The following is a 23,073-nucleotide window of genomic DNA, read 5'->3' on the forward strand; positions in this document are numbered from 1 at the left end:
CTCTCCAACCCACTAAGAACTTCTGCACTATCAGCAATAAGGATCTTTCACTTTCTTACCATCTAAGAGTTCACGGTAATATAGCACATTTCCTTCAAGAGCTTTTTTATTCAAATCATAACCTGAGACCTAGCTTTTAGCCTTTCTTGATTTTTGAAATAGCTTCTTTACAAGCTAAATCATCTACAGTTTTTCGTTTAAAGTGGAGAGAGGGAAGGAGCTGGAGAGATGGAGGGAGAAAGGAATCACTGTGTTCTTAGAATCACAGAAATCACATTGAATCTGTTAACTAAATATTTCTAAATAAATAGAAAAATTAAGTGATAGATAGGTGATTCTTCATTTCACTTGAATATTTAGAAACCACTGAAGGATTTATAATTAGCCTGGTTTCATAGTGTGTGTTTTGGGATATAGGAAAGACAGATTGAGAAGGAAAAAATAGAGGAATGGCCATCAATGGAGCAGTCAAATCACCTACCACACTAATTAATTAAGTTTAATGTTTTACATGATCACAATTTAAGACTCTTCCAATTAATTAAAAGAAAGTAGAGATGACATGTTTGTGTCTTATCTTCTGTATCCTTAATACCACTGGCCACATTCCAGGCCATCTTTCTACTTTTCAGTTTTTTTAATATAAGCATTCTTGAAAGTATCATCCTTTGGCTTCTGTGGTATTCCTTCTTCCTGAATTCTTTCTGTTCTTGGATCCTTTTTTAAGGAATTCCATAAATATTCTATTCTTTGGGCCTGGTATGATGGCTCATTTAGCTAAGTCTTCCCCTTACAAATGCCTGAATCCCAAATGGGCACCAATTTATGTCCCAACTGTTCCATTTCCCATCCAGCAACCTGCTTGTGACCTGGCAAAGCAGTAGAGGATGGCCCAAAGCCTTGGGACTATGCAGCCACATGGGAGACCTGGAAAAAACTCCTGGCTCCTGACCTTGGATCAGCTCAGCTCTGGCAATTATGACCACTTGGGGAATAAACAAACTAAATGAAAGATTTTCTCTCTGTTCTTCCTTCTCTCTGTAAATATGCCTTTCCAAAAAAACAAAATAAGTCTTCAAAAATATTCTACTTTTGTTATGTGTGATTCCATCCATAGTCTTGAACCTGTAATGACCTCATGACTTTAGCAGTTTGTCTTGTAGAACAATTGGTTTATTACTCTGTTACTCTACTCCCACGCTCTAGATGTACATTTTGCTGATAGCCAATACCTCCATCTTTTTAAGTGTCTCTAAGCACCTCCACCTTTAGTACATAACTGAACTTTGTTATCCTCAAGTTTCAGTGGCATTTTGATGTTTTCTTAGAGTAAAGTGCTCTTCGACTACTCATTTGTTCAAGCCAAAAAATAACTTGTAATGACGGTTTCATAAACCTTTTGTTCATAATTTAGGATATAGATCTTTCTAATTTTGCCTTCCTGTTACAATATTATTTTATGTTCTTTATATTAGTTTGAATCACATTATAATCTCCTCCAGATATTACATCTATTTTCCACCTTGAGTGTATCTTCTCCCTTTTCAACCTATTGTCCAGAGTAACATCAGAAAGATATATGAGAAATGAAAAGGTGTTCTTATCACACTTTCCTTATAAATTTTAAGAGATTTATTTATTTGAATGGTAGACTTTCAGAGGAAAAGACAGAGAGAGAGAGAGAAATCTTTAATCTGCTAGTTAACTCTCAAGTGGCTGTAACAGCAAGAGCATGGCTGGTCCAAAATCAGGAGGTAGGAGTCTTTTCCATGTCTCCCATATGGGTGGGGAGGCCTAACAACTTAGGCCACCTTCCATTGCTTTCCCAGGCACATTAGCAGGGACCCAGATTGCAAGCAAATGAGCCAAAACTGAAACCAGAATATTGGCACTACATGTGGCTGCTTTACCTTCGTGCCACAGAGCCTACCATGTTCCTTATGGATTTCTTCTATGTCTCTTGCTATTATAATTCTAAAATGAACATTAGTGTCCATATGGTTGGGGGCCATGTACAAGAGTCTCTCTAGAGCAAAATCCTGGGAGCAGAAATGCTACGTTAGATGATATATGTTTTACTTTCTACTGGACATTTGAAGACATTCATTTTCAACTTTGGTGCAATGACTTGAATCACACCAACTCTCCTACAAACTAGAAAAGTTGTATGGAATTATCTTTTAAAATAAAAGTTAGTGGGCACTGGAGTGGTGGTGCTGTGAGTTAAACCACCACCTACAATGCCAGTATCTGATATGGGTGCCAGTTTGAATCCAGCTGCTCCACTTCTGATTCAACTCCCTGCTAATGTGCCCAGAAGACAAGAGAAGGTCCCAAGGTCTTTGGCACCTGCACCCATGTGGGAGACTTGAATGGAGTTCCAGACTACTGTTGCTTTGTCCTGGTCCAGCCCTGGCTCTTTTGTGACTATTTTGGGAGTGAACCAGCTGATGGAAGATACTCATATTCTTTCTTTCTTTCTTTTTTCTTCCTTCCTTCCTTTATTTCTTTCTTTCTCTCTGTCTCTCTCTCTGTCTCTCTCTCTCTCTACCTCCCCGTCTCCTTCCCTCCATCCCTTTCTTTGCAACTCAGCCTTTCAAATAAATAAATACCTTAGGAATACAAGTAAACCAGAAATAGTATTCTTGCAAATACATCTAGTTCTGATTCATGTTAATTCTGGACAAAGTGATATGATCCTACTCTTACTGCCTATTTCTGTCTAAAAAAGAACATGATTCAGAGCCTCTAATCATTTCTCAAATATTTTGCTTGCAATTTTCAGCAATGAAAAATTGCTGATTCAGTCAGTAAGACAGGTTAAAAAAAACCTGAAGACTAGGAGAAAAACAAACCATAAAAGTATCTCTAGGACATATCTCATTAAATCACCAGATTTAGTCTAAAGTATCAGTAGCTCATGTGTTTAATATATTGAGAAGATGAAGTGCTTCAGGGGAGAACTGGAATATATGTGAAATAATCAAGTGGAGTTCTTCAGCTTAAAAGCATCTGAAATTAGGCATATAATATGCATGCATTTATTGGTAGATTAGACGCAACTGTACAGACAATGAAGGGAAGAGAGTGCAATACAGAAATACCCAGGTGAAGCACAGAAGAAGCAGGATGGAAAATAGAGGGGGGAAAATCATCATGCATGTAATTATACCACTTCAGGAAGAGAGAATACAGAATAGAACCCAATAAGACAGAAAATAGAAGGAAAAAATCATCATACATGTAATTGTATTGTTTCATGAATATGGTCGACACAGAACAGTATGGAACCAACAATGTCTGAAGAGATTTTACTACAGGACCCACCAGTGGTTATATTTGCTTTTTTTGACCAGCAGTTTTTTGGATGAAAAAAAAAACATTAAAGGGAAGCAGAGCAATTGATAATTGTGTAATTAGAACAAGAATTATTCTTCCTAACAGTTATGGAAAATTTTGCTAAGCAATCTGAATATCTGTTTCCCTCCATCTGACTTTTCATACCCTGATCCATGTGTACATGAGCTCTCCATAAAATGGTGCTCAATGAATGTTTACAAATTAGAAACACATGTTTGTATTTGTACTTTGTTCTTCTTGGGAGCACCTACAAAAAGTACCCTTGTTTTTTTGTTGGCTCACTTTTCTTATTGTTTGGCTTTACCGTGCCATTCAGATTACTGCTGATCTTAGAGGCAGAGTAGGATTTTCACAGAGCCATGCCTTAAATCCCTGAAGGTAGTTAGCCAGTAGCTGAAATTTAATAGATTTAAAATGCTAGCACCAACATTAAAGTAGACAAATATACAGTATGCAGATAAAACTGTACAGTATGCAGATAAAACTGAAGATTTAAGCCGTTGTTCTGGTGTTGGCAATAACAGAACATTAGAAACCACTCTTTCAGCTATGAGGGCTTTGGACTAAGAAATCTTTAAACAGGGAATCTATGATATTTTAAATGGAGGAGATAATCATAAAGCCTGGACACATGAGTTGAAAGATTCATATCTATGGCACCCAACTTAAATATTCTTAAGTCTTTTCTGAAGCTTTGGAACTTTAGTAGTTCTCAGTAACCTTGGAACTTCCCTAATAATAATATCAAGCATAATAGCTATGGATATGACTCTTTGTTGTTGTTCACAGGGCTAAGGAAATACATTGCTTTCTCTGTACTGCTCAGAAATTCTCTAAGCAAAACATATTTTTCTCTTTCCTGAGATGGTCAAAGAATCAGGGACAACAGAGTTTGGCTGCATGTATCCTCATTTACTACACATAGATATGGCCTCACTTTGAGCATAAACTGAGAAAGAATTTTATGCACAAATCAATCAGTCTATCTATATTATATATATAGTATATAAAATGGAATATATAAAAGTTTATATATTCCATGAGATTACTATAAATTGAACCCTAAATTTATACCACAAAAATAAATAAAGCTGGCATTCCTAAATGTATTGTAATACTTAAGTTTCTTTATTTCTTTTTTTTTCTTTTTTTTTTTTCATACATTTTTTTTTTAATTATTTATTATTTAACTTCAGTAATTACATTGTATTATGTGACACAATCCTATTGCTTATTATAACATTTTAAGATGCAATTGTTTATTTAAACATCAGAGTTACAGAGAGAGGGAGCTAGAGATAGAGAAATCTTCCGTCGCTGGTTCTTTCTCCCAGTGGTCTCAATGGCCAGGACTGAGTCAAGCCAGAGCCAGGAGTCTGGAGTATCCTCCAGGTTTCCCATGTGGATGCAGGGGCCCGAGGACTTGTGCCATCTGCTACTGCTTTCCAAAGCATGTTGGTGGGGAACTGGATGAGAAGTACAGCCATCCAGACATGAACCACTTCCCATAAGTATGCCAGTATCGCAAGCTACTTAACACTCTGCCACAGTACCAACCCTGTCTTATAATACTTTTAAATGACTTTAAACACATATTTTAAGTAGAAGGGCCACAATCTTCCTGTAGCTTTCACTCTTTTGGAATTAAATTTCCAGTATGATTATTTTTAGGACCAAGTAATATAATGGACATTTCTGCTGTCTAATTTTAAGGGTTTTTTAACTCATTTTTTAAAAAAAAATTTCTCCTATTTTCAGCTTTCTAAAAAGTATGGAGTCCATGTTTGTGGAGAAGGAGGAGAGTATGAAACATTCACTTTGGATTGCCCTCTGTTTAAGAAGAAAATAATTGTGTAAGATATCATTTCAACGTTTTCTTCCTTTTCCTTAAGTGAAAGAAACAACTTAACATTAAGCTTCAGGCAACTTTTGTTGGCAGAAATAGAACATGTCCTCCAAGTTCACAAACACTCAATTTGTTTAATACCAGTGAAGTCGTCTGAATACCTAAATCAATACCTGACAAGACGAGGCCGTCATAGAAGGTTGTAAACTTTTTAGACATTGCACTTTGGTTTACTTGCTGATTATGGCCTGCAGTAAAACTCGTACCTACACACTGACACTTTTATCCTTTCATGAAGTGCGAATTGCCTGTATTATTTATCTTTCATTACAGCTACATTTGATAAACTGCCACATCAGTAGCCTGTGGGTTCCATTAACTGCATCCTATGTTTCCTTTTTCTTAGCTTTAACAGCTTAGACTGGTAACACTAAACATTTCTCCTCAGTTACGTGGGGTGATTTTTACATGTACACTTGCTTTTAAATGAATAAATTTTATGGTGAGTATTGTGATTTCTTTGCTATAAGTTATTCAAATTAGTGTAGTGAAAAACAGAAACTTTTTTTCAGTTTATTACATTATTATCCATGTTCTTAATTAATGTTCTTTTCATGTGCTAAGAAAGTACTTTATCTGCTTCTTGAAAAAGATTGTCAGAATTATGCTTGTTTAAATGGACAGTTTAATAGTTTCAGTACTAAAACCTGAATTTTTTGTACATATAGCTGAGAGAGAAAACAATCTAAGGAAACTAAGAATACTCTAGGCAAATTTTCTGAAATTGCTTTTATCTAGTGACGCATGACAGGGTATTTTCATTACCATGTGCAATATTCATGTACTCTTGCTGTTTTGATATTGTTCTGTGTTGGTTTCCATTAATTACATGATATTTTATTTAACAAACATTTCATCAAGCACCTATGTCTGGAACATTCAGCTGGGCACATTTTATTTCCAAAATAATTTCTATCTTCAAAGTGATGAGAGAACACACCTGCGTATAGTTATGATATAAGGTAGTAAAAGATAAGAGTTGTAGATTCATGATTGGGAGATATTTCTTATGGCCAGTAAGAGCACAGAATGTGTTTAAATGGCAGGATTAGATGGAATTAACTGATAGGGGCGTAAGAATGTGTAAGAATGAAAAGACCATGCCTCTTTTGTGTATTCATGGTGCACTGCCATATGGTAACATTTACCATGAATTATTTATCTATGCCTGTCCATCTCCGCAAAAATAGGAAGAACTACACAGAAGAGAGGTATCCTGCTGAGTTCCACCCACACAGTCTTCCTCAACAAATGATTACTCAGTTGCAGTGAACAACTCATTTTAGAGCATTCTAACAAATTTTCCCTGACACTTTCTCTTTGATAGTGTAACTAAATCCCTTTATGTCACTATCTCTGTCATGCTTAAGTTTCTTTGTCTATAAAATGACATCATTGGAGATTTCATTTTTCAGACCTAGATAAGCAGATTTAGTTGTTATATATATTGATGAATTAATTTGTCATCTGAGCTTATTTTGTTTCACTTTTATGGATTCCATTTTTAGATTGCGGCTAGAGGTTATTGACTGGGATATATTCTTTTTAGTTGAAAAATGATATCCCTTATTCACAATCTTTTCATACCTGACTAACATGCAATAAATGTGATCACGTGAATGAATATACATTGTTCATTCTAAGATTGTATGAAATTGTTATTCTATCTAATTTGTATGACACAGTTTTTAAAATAATTTTAGTCCCGTAAGCATTTTAAAGAATTGATCATTGATAATACTAGCTTTTATAGAAATTTTGCTCTGCCTTATCTTATAAATTTGAATTCATTTTTGGAATATATATAACAATTCTTGATATATTTGTTGTAATACTATTCTATAATAATTAGCATGCAACTAATGGTTTTTTAGAATCCTACTTCAACTGTCTTACTTAAATGATATTTATGAAAAAAGGGGAAATGGGAAAGGATTTAGCCTAGCAGTTAAACCGCTGGTTGGGATGCCTCCAGACCATGTTGGAGTGTCTGGTTTCCAATGGCAGATATCTGGAAGAGAGCAGTTAGGACTGTGACAGGGTTCCTGCCATCCACACAGGAGACTCGTGCTTTCTACTACCTCTCTTTGACCCAGCCTCTGCCTTCAGTCATTCAGCAAGGGAACCAGAGGATGTGTGCATCTTTTTTCCTCCACCTAAGCCCTGTCATGTTCTTTGTCTTTTAAAATATATATGTTTTTAATTTTTCAAAGAAAAGATTATCATTATGGGGAGAAAACAATTAGTCTTTACATGCAAAATTATTTGTTTATAGTAAGGAAAGTTCTAAAACACAGGTTAAATTTTTGTTTGTTTAGGGAGGTAATTAATAGAAGTCAGGATGATTCTAGGAGTTAATTATAAATTTCATTTTTCCTAAATTCCAGTTAGTACATTAAAAATCCTGCAGGAAAGACCAATAGAACAGTTTGTGTTGGGATTTTTTTAATTAATCTGCAACACTTTATCATTTAGCTTTATGTTAATTATGATATAATTTTTTTTCTAAGACAAAACTTTGAGGTCTGAAGATGATGTTTGCATTTCTCCCCCCCAGGAGTCCTGATGAAAACATTTTTAGCCTAGCTATGTATATGAGGACACTTGTAGATCTTTAAAATAAAAAACATACTTTCTTGTAACTTGCTATGTGTGTATACATATATATCAGTAGGAAGAACTAAAATCCCAAAGTTGTGTTAGTGATCATTTCCTTTTCTTGGTTATTATCAGTTCCTTGATATCACATTTTTGAGTCATTCTTTTATTTCCATTTGAAGTATCCCTATTACTGTTACTGTGATGTTGCTGCATTGGGATTAATACATGGAGGAACAAGGAGAAAGAAAGGAAGGAAGAAACTACACTTAACACTATATGCCCATTTTCTACTTTTGTGACATAATCATATTTTCTATCAACTCAAGGCATGAGTCAATACAAAGCGCTGTATTATGGCATTTTATAGTGAGGATAAAATAAGTACATTGTATTACCTGCCTTCTTACAAGTTCTCTGTAGAACTTGTAAAATTATTTAAATCTATGCACTTTCAAAAATATAAATTGTAGATTGGCTCATTGGCTACATATTTTATATGGTTTCATTGGTGTATATGTATGTGCATAGATTAAAATATTAATATATGTAATAAACATGTATGGGAGGTATGTATACATGTAAAGATAAGTAAATGAAAAATCAGTGTGGGTTTCTGATCATTTGAGTAACTGCATTGTGAATGTGAGGAATTTTATCAAAGTTTGTGTATGAAGTCAGTTATTTAGCAAACAACTAGTAAAGCCAGGCAGTGCACTCTATACTCAGCCAGGTGTGAGATGGGGGTGGCAGACAAAAATGTCCAAAACCGATCCTTCTTTCTGAGGAAGAGAAACACATACATACACAAATATCATATAGTGGATGTGGTACATAAGGGCCGCAGATGCAGTTGCCACCAAGTAACCTGGCATGAACAGTTGATTCAAAAACATTTTTGTGTGGTGAATGTTTTCCCTATCTAGCAGCTAAGTCACCACTTAAGACCCCTGCATGCCCTATCAGACTGTGTGCATTGGCGCTCCTGCTGTGTTCCTGCTTTAAGCCTCCTGCTGGGAAGCAGTAGGTGAGTCCCTTAGGAGGTTAGGCTCCCACCATCCAAGTGGGAGGGCTAGAGTAAGTTCCCAACGTCTGGCTTCAACATGGGCTAACCCTACAGACATTCAGAGAGTGAACTGACTAGATTAGAATGATCTCTTTCTCTTTATCTCTCAAATAAACAATTTTTAAAGGTTTAATTTTTATGTTTGTGACCAAGTGCCATCATTTTGTTGCTACACATTTTACCAAATCAGTGATCCAAATGTTAACAACTTATTTAAAATAATGGAACTGCTTCCTGTGTTTTTAAAATGTAACACGTTCTCTCTCTTAATAAACAAAAAAAACCATAATTTGCTATTAGAACTTCAAACATAATCTCAGTTATTCCATATATGCTTTGTAGGATATTTTTGATACAGGTTGTGTTAATCTACATTTATCCATATGGTGCCAACAAGCAGTTCATACTATTTTACCTGAATGTAGTAATTACCATGTCAGACAATCAATTATAATGGCACTGATATGGCAGCCTGAAGAGTTCACCTAGAGCTTAAAACTATCACAAGCACTTCTTTGATGAAAGGTAATTGAGATTTTGTGTGAAATGCTGAGTGAATTGCCTCTTGGAAATGAAAAGTATAATGAAGGTACTAAGGTTTAATGTTTAGCCCCTACTAAGAAAATTTGTGCAAGTTAAATTGAGCAGGGATTTAAGCCTCAAAATTGTTCAGAAGGCGTTGAGTGACCATGAAGGCTGACTGAATATCCTTTTAAAGATTTTTTAAAAAGAAAAAAAAAAGTCACTGCTTAATGCCTAAGTTCTGTATTCTTCATCATTTTTCCAATTAAATAATGGGTTAATAAAATACATATTATACACTAATACAATTAAAAAGAAAATAAGGATTTTTTTGGTTTGGTCTCTTCTAGTCAGTAGCCAGAATGATTGCCACAATTTATGTGGTAGATAAATACATATGTGTGTGTGTGTGTCTGTGTATATATATATATATATATATATATATATATATATATATATATTTTGTATTTCAGGGATTCATCAGAAGTCGTCACACATTCTGCTGATGCATTTGCACCTGTGGCTTACCTACGCTTTTTAGAACTGCACTTGGAAGACAAGGCAAGTAAGCCAGAGACACACAGTAGCTTTTAAAGAAAGTGACAATATACGCATTTGCTGTGTATACAATGTTATAGAACAACAAATAGTAGGATAGAAGATACTAATTTTAATGATTTTTTCAGCTCCTTAATAAACAACTAAAATAGCACAATAGCTTATATTTTGAGAGATCTTTGTAATACAGAAGCAGTTTCTAAAAGACATCAGTTTAGTTGAAAAGAAATAATGAGTATATTAAATAATGGGCAGACAGTAGAGGACCAAATAGTAAGCAAGATAAGAATTCGATTATTATGCATCCGTTTAAACATTTAAGGATGAAATGGATTTCCATTATACGGTGTGAAGGGAGAAATAAAAACCTTTCCAAAAATATCCAGGAGAATAGATGTGCAAGGGCAACAAAGTACAGCAAAGAATTTCATTTTTAAACACATTGATTATCTACGGGCAGAACAATGTCAATTCAAAGGTATGTTGTGGAAGATAAAAGTGTGGATTACATTTTTTGATATATTGCTTTATGTTTGTCAGCAGAGAAATGATAACCTGAGGAAGAAGAATATGTTTACCAAACTAAATAATAATAATAACCAGAATATATGCATTCAAAAAAAGTGATACCTGAATTTATATAATGAAATGGTAGTGACAAAAGTTAAGATACGAAAAAGTCTTCTGTATCTATAGTGTTCTTTTCTCCAGTCTTAAAGTGCATTCATAGATTGAAAAATCAGGAGGGTTAAGGAAGATTCAACAAGGTAGGGAATGAATAGTAAACGCAGAAATTTTAGGATCGGAGTATTCCCACAGCAGAGAATAGTTACAGAAAAATGTCTATGGACTGGTGGATAATAGATTGTTGAATTGGCCTGGAACATTTCTCTTGGTGATGTTTTACAAAGAAAAAAAAAAAAAACAGTAACCTTCTGCAGACTCAATCCAGCGCGCATTCTGAAAGGTACGCCTACTTCTTGTTTCCCTATTACTATTGCTGTCATATACATAGTCAAAATATCAAAACCACTGAATGCCTTTTCCAGAAAAACCTGCCACGATACATTCAGCCCTACCTGAATTGCTGATATTCGCCTTGTTTTGCTATTTCATCAGTCTCCACAGTGCATTTACTCAATTGCAGATAACAGTTTTACTTGTTTGAAGTTCTATATTCACTGACACTGAACATATGTGGTACATTTTCTTTCTTCTCTCTGTCTTTTTTAGGTGTCTCCAGTGCCTGATAATTACAGAACATCTAATTGTATATATAATTCTTGAAAAATATTTTTTAAAACTGATAAGCTACCATTTTTATATGAAAACCACAAATACCTTTTTAATTTTGTCAGTTATTACAATCAGTTTTTTCTCATTACTTTTTATTTGTATCTTAGAAAAAATATACCATTATCAAAAAATTTGATGAAACCATTAATTTTTTTGGAAAAGTGTCTATGACTTGTTTGTAATTTTTACAAAATTCCTGGAGATTCGCGTTCTCTTTTGTTAACACATACTCCTTATAACCTGTGTGAGTTACGTACCTCCTTTTGTCCTTTTTACTTTACTTCCAACTCTCATTTCTACAACAAAAATGTCTTTTCTTTCATCACGGTGATTTTCTCTCCTTTTCTGTTTCTATATCTCTCTGTTGTGTGCTCACTTGGTTCTATTCGTACAGAAGTTTTTGAAAACTAAGTTGAAAAGGTAACCTCAATATTCAGCCAATCGATGAGTTTATTCCATCAAATGTCACCAAAGTGTTTTCTCATCGTAGTTTTATATTTTTTTTTACTTCTAAGATAAGGTAATTTTAATTTACATTATATTCAAAGGCTTATTCCTCAGCTTAATAAATTGTTCAGTAAATAAAAAGTGAAAAACCATAGTTCAGCAGGAATATAAACAAGGGCCATAAAGTTATCAAAATAAGTAAATCAATTTTGCTCATACGAAGTATGAGTTTTTAAGTAGCCACAAATCATTAAAACTATAGTGATATGTCATCCCTAATTATTTTTTTGACAAATACTTAATGTTTGACAAAACATTATACTTAAAGGAAAACTGATACAGGCATATCATTTATATTTCTAGTTTTTTTTTAAATTTTAGCTCATATGCATAAAAAGGAGAAAATGCAGGGTTTTTTTTTTTTCTGTGTCTGGCTTATTTCAATTCTCTGGTCTCATTTTAATTTATATTCATGGTTCAAAAATTTTAACACTAAAAGGTTGTGAGGAAGAATATTATTAATTCTTAATAGATATTGTATAGCTAAGTAAAAGGGGGGACAATTTTCATTTAACACCTGTGCTGACCTTAGACAACCAAAAAAAGAGCAACTTTTTTAGTTTCTGCAGGTGTCTTTTTTTTTTTTAAGTTTCTTTTTTTGGTCTGTTTTTTCAAATCTATTATTATCATCATCATTTTATGATACAGTTCCATAGGTCCTGAGATTTTCCTTATCCCCTGCCCAATTTCCTCCCACCACCGAGTTCCCCTGTATCATTACTAAAGTATAGTTCTTCATACACAGTTATTTGTCCATTGTCGTGGGCATGGACAGCGACAGAGTCCTGCATCCTATTGTCAAGATATAGTAAAAGGTTTCATTGTAAGTCCATCTTTAGTCTGGAAGTACTGATGCATACTGCATTGTATCCTCACATCTGGATATGGTAGTCTCCACTACACAGTTACTATACATCCCCTTAAATGAAAAGCCACAAAACAAAATCAACAACAGGAAGAAAAACAGAAGTTTAAAACACCATGAAGTTAAATAACATGCTACTAGATAGGAGAGTCCATTACACAGCTACTATACATCCCCTTAAATGAAAAGCTACAAAACAAAATCAACATCAGGAAGAAAAACAGAAGTTTAAAACACCATGAAGCTAAATAACATGCTACCGAATGACTAACGTGTCGCTGAAGAAATGAAAAGAAAATCAAGAACCTTCTTGAAGAAAATGATGCTATTGTATGATCTATGAGTCATTGAAGAATGTAATCAGAAGAATGAACCTAACAACAAAAACACGAAAACCCATGCGATATAGTTTCTGCTGATTTTTGTTGGTGAAATGTGTCTCTTCTAGACAACAAATAGATGGGTTTTGTTTTTTAATCCAGTCTTCTAATCTATGACATTTTATTGAGCTTAAGCTGTTTACATTCAGGGTTAATATGTATAGGTGGTACTTTGATTCTGTCATTTTAGCAATGGGTTGTTCATTGGTTTAGTCTTCTGTTGTCATTTTACTGGTATGTTCTTCACATTTGCCTTTGGTTTTGGTGGGTGCTATTCCTTTTCTCTGTGAAGAGAACATCTTGAAGTATCATTTGTAGGGCAGGTTTCAAAGAGGCAAATTCTTTTAACTTTTTTTTGTTTTGTTTTACTGTGGAAGAATTTTATTTCATTTTCAAAGACAAAGGAAAGCTTTGCTGGATATATTATCCTGGACCAACAATTTTTTTCTTTTAGAATTTGGAATATGTCTCCCCATTCTCTTCTGGCCTGTAGAGTTTCCTGTGAGAGGTCTCCTGTGAGTTTAATTATCATTCCTTTATATGTCAGTTGATTTTTTTTCATGTGCACATTTAAGGATCTTTTCCTTATGTTCGGTTGAAGAGAGCTTGACGACCATATGTTGTGATGAAGATCGCTTTTGATCAAGCCTGTTGGGAGTTGTATCTGCCTCTTCCTCTCATACATGCCAGCTCTGATTCCAATGCTGTCATTAATTCTCCTTTGTAACATTCATTATCCTGCTAAGCATTCTATGTACTGCTACACTGTTTTCTAAGTGGTATGATGATCAGTTAAGGATATTACCGCAAACTGCTATTTCACACTCACTCCCAGGATTTCCCCTCTGTATCCTTTACTAATATGGAGCCTTGGATATTCCTTTATCGTACCTACCACTTTTCTCCTCCATTGGCTCTGCTTATTCTCTTACCTACTGTCTCTTCTTCCATTTTGTTAGCTGCTACACTCTACCCTTGATGTAAGATTGAATTCAAATACTCACACACATTTATTCACAGAGGATGATGTGCCCTAATACTTTGTTTCTTCTTATTTTGATATAGAACTTTATTCCACTTTGTTGTAATTATTTAATGACTTTTTGTTTCTCCTAATTTGTACACTTGTTGAGGATGCTTCCTTTTTCACTTTTACACCCTGTGTAACAACTATTCACTCTGCAATAAGGACTTTTTAAACTTTGTTATATGATGTTTTCATATTCTATTTTTCCTTCATACTGAATCAGAGATCAGTGAATGCTCCATTTCATGTTGAGTACCGTTTCATGAGAGTTGCTTCCTTTCTTTTTGTTTTATTAAAGAAAATATTTTAATAAAGTTAAAATGCACAGTATTGAGATTATTGTAAATTTTAAGTTAGTTACTACTTTACAAATTATAATCATTCTTAAAATTTTGTATTAATTAATTTGCTTAAATTTTACCTTTAGATTATAATCTTAAATTATTTATAAGGGGTGTCAAAATGATGGGAACTAAATATGGGATACTAAACAGAATAACTTAATGATGAAAAGCTCTAGGTTAGAATTGGGGAAATATATTAAAATTTCTTTGGGGCCTTAACTTTATTGCTTATGGCAAACTTGATGCTGAAATGTACCATACATCACTGCAGTGACAGGCTTGAGAAAATGAAAAATACAAAGCTTTACATAAATCAACCAAAGGATCATATTAAAATACATAAACTTTAAAAGAAAAATCAAGTCTTAAACTTGGAACTACTCAGTAGAAACTCTTCCTTACATAGTTGTTTTATATTTTCAAATCTCTTGAAAGGAAATGACATATCAAATTTATTATTGGCAAAGCACTAGTTTAGGGAGACAAAACTTATAGAAATTTGGTCACAATTTTACTAATGCTTCCTGGTGTCACTTAGTACTTAAGTTTTCTTTGCCCAAATGATCCTAAAAGTACTGAAGTGTCCTGTTACCACTTAGACCTTCACTTTGTTTTCTATTAAATAGCATCATAGAACACTTTGATATTTTATACAGTTGTAAAAGTTCACATCCCTATGGTTGTAACTGTTATAAACAGCATTGATCTTCTGACCCAATCTTATCTGTTATTTTATTTTTATTTATTTATTCTAAAAATTTTGAAAAATAGTGTAACATTAAACTATTTCTGTGCTTTTAGTTTACTAAATTATTATTAGTAGTGATAATTAATTTAAGTTTAAACTATTTAAAACTAAATAAATTCTGTAATTTTCCATATAGACCTAGTTTTTAAGTGGTTCAAATTATTACACATTTATATTATTTGTCTTGGTAGAAAAGGACATGCTGAAGTCATTTAAACTTCTTCATAGGACACAAGTGAAAAAAGTACTCACATTGTTGGATTGAATACAATTGATTCTGTAGTAAAGTGTAGGTAAAGTCTTCTGGCAGGAAATCATATGATTAATTGTAAATGATGACTAAAAATATCAGGATAACAACTATTAAATATATTGTACCTGGTCTTACTGATAGCAAAACATATAATGCTTAGTTAGATTTTCTCCATGGAGGTATTTTGCTACTCTCTATGCCAACTCAATTTTTTTTCCTTATATCTGGTACAATAAAGAAGATAAAGGGTGATTTTTATTTTCCAATATCCGGCTCAAGAAATGCCTACCACAGCTCCCCTTCTCACCACTTTTGCCATGACTGAAGAGCAGAAAACTTAGTTGTTAAATAATCACTTGAAGCAGTCTTTAAAACCTAATGCTATGGGGCCCATCAAGATAGCATAACGGTTAAAGTCCTCACCATGAACACGCCAGGATCTCATATGGGCGCTGGTTTTAATCCCGGCGGCCCTGATTCCCATCCAGCTCCCTGCTTGTGGCCTGGGAAAGCAGCTGAGGACGGTCCAAAGCCTTGGGACCCTGCACCCATGTGGGAGACTTGGAAGAAGCTTCTAGCTCCTGGCTTCGGATCAGCGCAGCACCGGACATTGCGGTCACTTGGGGAATGAACCATCGTACGGAAGATCTTCTTTCTGTCTCTCCTCCTTTCTGTATATCTGACTTTGTAATAAAAATAAATAAATCTTAAAAAAAAAAAACCCTAATGCTATGAACTGAAATGGGTGCTAGTACTGGGACATTGGCAGTTAAACCACCACCTGCAACATTGGCATCTCATGTAGGCACCAGTTCAAGTTCTCACTGCTCCAATTCTGATCCAGCACCCTGCTGATGTGCCTGTAAAAACAGTGGAAGATGGCCCAAATGTTTGAGCCCTTTCACCCACTGGGAGACCTAGATAAAGCCCTGCTCCTGGACCTGGCATTGTGTCCCTCCGGAAAGTGAACCAGCAGATGGAAGATTCTCTCTCTCTCTCTCTTCTCTCTCTCTCCTCTACCCCCTTCCCTCCCTCCTTTTCTCCCTCCCTTCTTCTTTCTGTACTTCACTTTTCAAATAAATAAATACTTTAAAAAAAAACCTACATGGTACAACTTGGGATTTGGACAGACTTTGAGCCGTGGGTATTACCAAGTCACTGTTGCTGCAGAAGATAATTGAGGCAAATCAATAAATCAAACATTGGACTCATCGTTATGTACAGGGTTACTTATTACTGTAACTACAAAATGAACATATGGCACTATTAGGAATACAATAGTGGATTAAACAACCAAACATTGTTCATTTCATAGAATATGTATCCTGGGAACTGAAACAAAGAAGTAAATCAAATGTATTCACAGTAGAGAGAATGTGGGAAAATTAACTTCTGTCCATAGATATGAGTGGATTTGGTGGAATAAAAATTTGGAAATCCTGAGCTGCTTATGGTGACAGATCAAAACCAAGATTGAGAAGAGAAACAAAACTATTTCATCCACAATTATAGAAAATAGTTGTGAGTTTTGAATATTTGATGGGGTTGACTTCTTAGAAGCCTGAGGATACAGCTAAAGAATGAATCCATGAACTGGAAAAGAGGTCAGAAGAAAGTATTCAAAATGAAGTATGAAGAGAAACAAAGAAAATAGGCATAGAAGGATAAAAGGCATAGGAACAGTGAGAAGACCTAAAATGTATGTAATTAGACTGTCAGAAACAGAGTAGAATGATAATGTGAAAAATAGTATCTGAAAAGATAATGACTGAGAAAATTTCCAAATTTGTGAAACATATTAAGATAGATACAAAAGTCATTAAAACTGCTAAAACCTAAAGGTGAAGGAGCTAACTGGGGAATATCCAAGACAGGTTGAAACATGGGCTCTTTTCAGAAAATCAACAATTGGAAATGAAAACTGATCTTTCAGCAGAAAATTTGAAAGACAATAGAATTGTGACTGTTGTAGTACTAAGTGAAAATAACTCTCCTCTGAGAAGTCTATTCTCGGGAAAAAAAGACCCTTCAAGCAATGGTGAGCTGTTCAGAATTATGATAATACATTTTTCTCAAGATTAATAATGTACCTTCAGTTTGTTCATTTCATTGTATGTAATTTTTGCTTCAAGAAATGAACAAATATTTAGCTATAGTTAATAACATCGGTGATACATACTTTAAGAATTGTGATGTCTGTGTCTTACGGGGAAGTCCTAAGAAATTGAAGGATGTATGGAAAAATGAGTAAATAAAATGTTAATTATAAAGTTAGAGGTTGGTTATGTAGAGACATAAATTTGCTAAATTTTTTCTGCATTTAACATTTCTTTATAAAATTTTAAAACATTTGAGATAAAAAAAATTATCAAGCAAGAACTTAAAAATATATTGTTACTAGCACATTCACACCAAAGGGCAGTAAAAAGTGGTAAGGCAGAAAGAACTGATGCTAGATGTAATATCAGGGCCGCATAAAAGATCAAGGAGAGTGACCCAATGCAGTAGCCTAGCAGCTAAGGTCTTCCCCTTGCATGCACCAGGTCCCATATGAGCACCAGTTCTAATTCCAGCAGCCCCACTTCCCATCCAGCTCCCTGCTTGTGGCCTGGGAAAGCAGTCAAGGATGGCCCAAAGCCTTGGGACCTTGCACTGGCGTGGGAGACCTAGAGGAGGTTCCTGGCTCCTAGGCTTCAGATCAGCTCAGCTCCAGCTGTTACAGCCACTTGGGGAGTGAATCATCAGATGGAAGATCTTCCTCTGTCTCTCCTCCTTTCTGTGTATCTTTCTAATAAAAATCTTTTTTAAAAATCAAGGAGAAATGAAAACAAAGTGACAGTGTAAGTATGTTGGCTGTATTTAACAATACTATCTCACCATTTATGCAAGGCAATGCATTTTTTTCAAATAAGAATATTAGAGGAATTGTTAAAGCCACTGTATTTTGCATAAATAACACAAATGCTCACATCAAGGGTGACATATCAGAAACTAGGATAATTTATCCATGCACTGCATAGCAACATTTTTATCAACAATATAAATGATGGTGGAGCTCAGTAGTGACACCATTCCTTTCACAGCAATGCAGCCCAATGCAGACATGTTGAAAAGATTACTCTGAACCTCACTGGAGGATTCTCTGACTTTGCTATCAGCTGCATTCTGGAAGTACCCCTGTTCCCCTGTGGTCTCAGCTCCTTGTCTACTTGGTCTTGACCCTGCTGTATGCCTCCTTTGTGGAAAGGAGCCACACCAAACCATTTCTTCTGTAGCAGGCCCATAAAACTTGCGTTTTGGGCCCCGAAGTGGGCCTAGGACTTAGTTACACCCTCTTTTTCTGAAAAATATAGTGGGAGAAGTGCCTGTGCTTCCCTATAGTGGTGGGCCTACTGACCTCAGACCCACTGCTGTAATAAAGTAGCCCTTTCAGTAGGCCCTAGCCCCATTCTTAGATTTTAAGGACAATCCTGCCCACATATGAACCCTCCAGTAAACACATATATCCAGAACATAAGAGCACCACATCTAGAGGCAGATTATGTAGGGGAATTGTAGGCTCACCTCTGTGGGACTGCAACACCCACTGCTTCATATGGAGAGCCAATACTGGTGATGGGCTAAGCTAGGCTGCACTGCAGAACTCACCCAATAGGAACTCACCTGACACAGCAGCTGAAGCTTTGGAGGATATCAGGCAGGACCACGCTGAAGCACCTGCCAGCACATGGAGGTGCTGGGACTTAGGGCAGACCATGCTGAAAAGAGCTGCTGTTCCCACCAGCACCCCTAAATTCCAGGGCTTGGAACAGTTGTAGTAGGGGAACTTGGGGAACTCCTCTACTAGGCTGCTTCTGGGAGCACAAGAACTGAGGTTGGGAGTGGACCAGGACAGACAAGGCTGCAGAACTCATCAGTGTTTGTGTGGTCCAGGTCTGGAAGCAGGCTGAGTCAGGCCAGGGTGCAACGTCCACTGGCATGCATGAGAACTGGGACAAGATGTGGGCTGCATCCAACTGGGCTAGGCTACTACCCCCCACAAGCAAGAGCAAAGGCTTCAGGTAGGTCATGGTAGCCTGGGTTGAAGCATCCACCAGCATGCACAAGACCCAGAACTGGAAATGGACTTGGTAGAACAACTACGGGGACTCCCCTGCTAAGCTGCAGCTCCCACTGCTGAATGTGAGAGTCAGGGCTGTGGGCAGAACAGGCTGGACAGGACTGAAGTGTCCATCAGTATGCCTCTGGGCTGGGTAAGGGATTGGGCCAGACTGAACTAGGCTCCAGCATCCACTGGAGATTGCAAAAGCCTAAATGGGTGTGGGATGGGCCAGGCTGGGCTGCAGTACCCATTGTCATATGTGAGAACAGGGTCTGGAGGCAGACTGGGCAGCGTCAGTTTACAGACCACATTAGCACAAGTGAGAAAGAGGTTAGGGTGTAGGCCAGGCCTGGTTGGATTGCAGTACCCACCAGTTCACATGAGGTGTGGTGCTGGGAGTGGACCTGATGGGGCAATGCTGATGTACCCACTGGTGAGACCTGAGACTAGGGGGCAGGCTGGTCTGAACCAGGCTGTAGCACCTGCTGGTGAATGCCAAGACTAGGAGTGGGTCATCTCAGACTGGGCTGCAACATATGCTGGCATGCATAAGAACTGAGGGCTGATTGTCCATGCCTGCAACAATGGACATATGACTTTATGAAGAACTATATGATAGTAATAGTTTAGGGGAACTCAGAGAGGCAGGGTTTGGAGTGGGAGTAAGGGAAATCCCAGGGCCTATGGAACTGTTTCATAAAATGATGATGATGATGATGATGATGATGATAAGTAAATTTTTTTAAATTAAAAAACTGGGGGCTGGAAGCAGGCCTGGTAGGGGAACCTAGGTGACTTTCCTGCTGGTCCCACTGCTTTCAGTGGTGAGCATGGGAGCTGTGACTGGGATTAGGTCAGTCTGTGAGTGGGCCAGGCTGGGCTAGGCTACCATACCTACTGGCATGCACAAGAACTGGAATGTGTGTTGGCCAGCCAGGCTAGGCTGCAGCACCTCCTGGCAAGTGCCAGGATTGGGTGCAAGTCATGTCAGGCTGGACCATAGTGCCTCCTGTCAAGTGCAAGATCTGGGGTTGGGAGCATCCCTGACAGGGGAACTGTGAGCACTCCCCTGCTAGGCTATACCTACCTCTGGTGAGGTAGCCCAACAACCAGGGCTAGGGCAGACCAGGCTGGATTTGGTGGTGGCACCTGTCAGAATATATGTGGGCCAGTCTAGGGGTGGGTCAGGTTGAACTAAGCCACACTCACATGGGTGTGCATGAGATCCAAGCTTGGCTGGGCTAGACTGCCATAGAGGAGGTCATGCACAAAAACTAAGGCTCAGGCAGGCCTGGTGGAGGGTTACTGGGTGTTGCCTCAACTAGGCCATGGCATACACTGGTATTTGTGAAAACTGGGCTTGTTGTGGGCTGGCTGGATTGGGCCCCAGCATCCATCAGTTTGCGTAAGAGATGGAGCTGTGGCAAAACTAACCAGGCAGCTGCATCAAGCAGTATGTACATTAGCTGGTGCAGGTGATAGACCAAACCTGACCCTGTACTCACTTGCACACACAGAAATCAAGTCAAGTGTCACCCCAAAGTTTCTTGGGGGACTCCCTAGCTAGAGTGCTGGATTCAGATATTGGCTACAAGGAAAATCATAGGATGTGTAGTCCAACCTTGGAGTGCATATGTCGAGTCTGGACCTCCTCAGTTGCTAATGCCTGTAAAGTGCACAGCATGCCCAGATGTACAAGAGGGCCTTGACAGCCAGCTCAACTAGGCCAGCAGAGGAAGTCAGTTGTCTCATCAAAGAATGGAAACCAGGACAGGTTGGAAAATTCTCCTTGCCAATCTTTGCAGCATATTCTTGGGTATGTGGATGTACTAAAGTGGACTTTGCCAACCAATAGACTTTGCAAAGATTTTTCTCAACCAAGGAACAATGAAACCAACAACTTCTTAAGTATAGCAAAACCACTCAACTCTCAGACCACTCGTCCCCACATTGGGGTCTCTTAATGCATTGTCAGATGACCTCTCCTAGGTGCTGAGTGGTTTGACAGCATGGAGCAGCCCCTCCTCCTCTTCCCCTGTGGACAAAGGAATAAAAAATGGAACTGAAACAACTGTCGTGCCCACTTTCCTCCGTGCCTGACCCTCCCCAATCTGATTAGAGTACCACATGAGCTTGCATCCCTCTCAACTGTATAAACAATATCAAAAATAAAATTTAAATAATTTTAAAAGTTACATGAACACAAGGATCAGAAAACTATACCACCACCAAAAAGAACTAGTAAACTTGTAATGATCTAGGTTAAAAATATGGAGATTCATGAACTACTTCATAAAGAATCCAAAATTATAATTTTAAAGAAGCACAGTGAGTTACAAGAGAACAAGGATAACTATAAGATCATAATTCATAATGATTCATGAGTAAAATAAGTTTAATAAAGAAGGAAAACCCATTTAAAAGAATCCTAGAGCTGGAAAATACAATTACTGAACTGAACAATTCAGTGGGGAGTTAGAGAAGGACCAGTGAACTCAAACACAAGTCATTTAAAATTAGAGGGACAGAAATGAAATACAATAAGTAGAATGATGGAGCGTGAGGACAGAACTTATGATTTATAAAACAACCATCAAGGGAACTGATCAGTATAATTTCAGGTATATCAGAAATAGAAAAAATATACTATTTTGGCTTTAAAAAAATTATTTGGCTAAGAGCTTCCCAAAGCCATTGAAAGAAAATCATATCTTACATAATAGCCTAGTGGTTAAATCCTCGCCTTGCATCCACTAAGATTCCATATAGGCACCAGTTCGTATCCCTACCATGGCTGCTCCACTTCCCAGCCAGCCCCCTGCTCATGACTTGGGAAAGCAGGGGAGGACAGACCAAAGCCTTGAGATCCTGCACCAGTATGGAAGACCCTGAAGAAGCTCCTGGCTCCTGGCTACTGGCTTTGGATCAGCTCAGCTCCGGCTGTTGCAGCCACTTGGGGAATGAACCAGTGAACAGAAAGTCTTTCTTTATCTCTCTCTCTCTCTCTCTCTCTCTCTCTCTCTCTCTCTCTGAATATCTGGCTTTCCAATAAAAAAAAAAAAAAAGAAAAAGGCACGTCTTTATTTAGTAAGCTCAAGTATCTCCAAGTACATTGAACCTGAAGATGTTTACACCAATATATAATTAAATTATCAGAAGTCAGAGACAGAATTTTGAAAACTACAAAATAGCAAATTGTCACACAAAAGGGAGGTCCTATACAAATGATAGCACATATCTCAGCAAAAACCTTGCAATCCAGAGGAAAAATGTAGATATATAAAAATTAATATATATATATATATATATACACAAAAAACTGAAAGAAAACATGCCAATGAAGAAAAGTGAAAATGAGGGTGCCTTCTATCTGTAGAACCCTCTTTCAAATAAAAATAAATATTTTTAACAGTTTTTTAAATATATAACATAATGAAATGTGACTACTTCCAAGAATGCCAGGATGGCTCAACATACACATGTAAAAATCAACCATAATTAATATTCTACATTATATATTATATGTCACTTAATAGAATCA

At 36.7% G+C, this 23,073-nt stretch overlaps 1 protein-coding gene across 1 annotated transcript in view; it reads left to right on the top strand.

The window, feature by feature from the left end:
* The window catches only part of DPH6 (diphthamine biosynthesis 6), a 138,853-nt gene extending 126,773 nt beyond the window's left edge, over positions 1 to 12,080 (top strand). Inside the window, exons 7-9 of the mRNA XM_004578194.3 lie at positions 5,119 to 5,213; positions 9,926 to 10,013; positions 11,244 to 12,080. Coding sequence (XP_004578251.2) covers positions 5,119 to 5,213; positions 9,926 to 10,013; positions 11,244 to 11,297 — 237 coding nt within the window. The 3' untranslated portion in view covers positions 11,298 to 12,080. The remainder of the gene's footprint in view (positions 1 to 5,118; positions 5,214 to 9,925; positions 10,014 to 11,243) is intronic.
* The last annotated feature ends 10,993 nt before the right edge of the window (positions 12,081 to 23,073 follow it).

Source organism: Ochotona princeps, chromosome 6 (assembly GCF_030435755.1).
Source record: "Ochotona princeps isolate mOchPri1 chromosome 6, mOchPri1.hap1, whole genome shotgun sequence".
In the NCBI taxonomy this organism is placed as follows: domain Eukaryota; kingdom Metazoa; phylum Chordata; class Mammalia; order Lagomorpha; family Ochotonidae; genus Ochotona; species Ochotona princeps.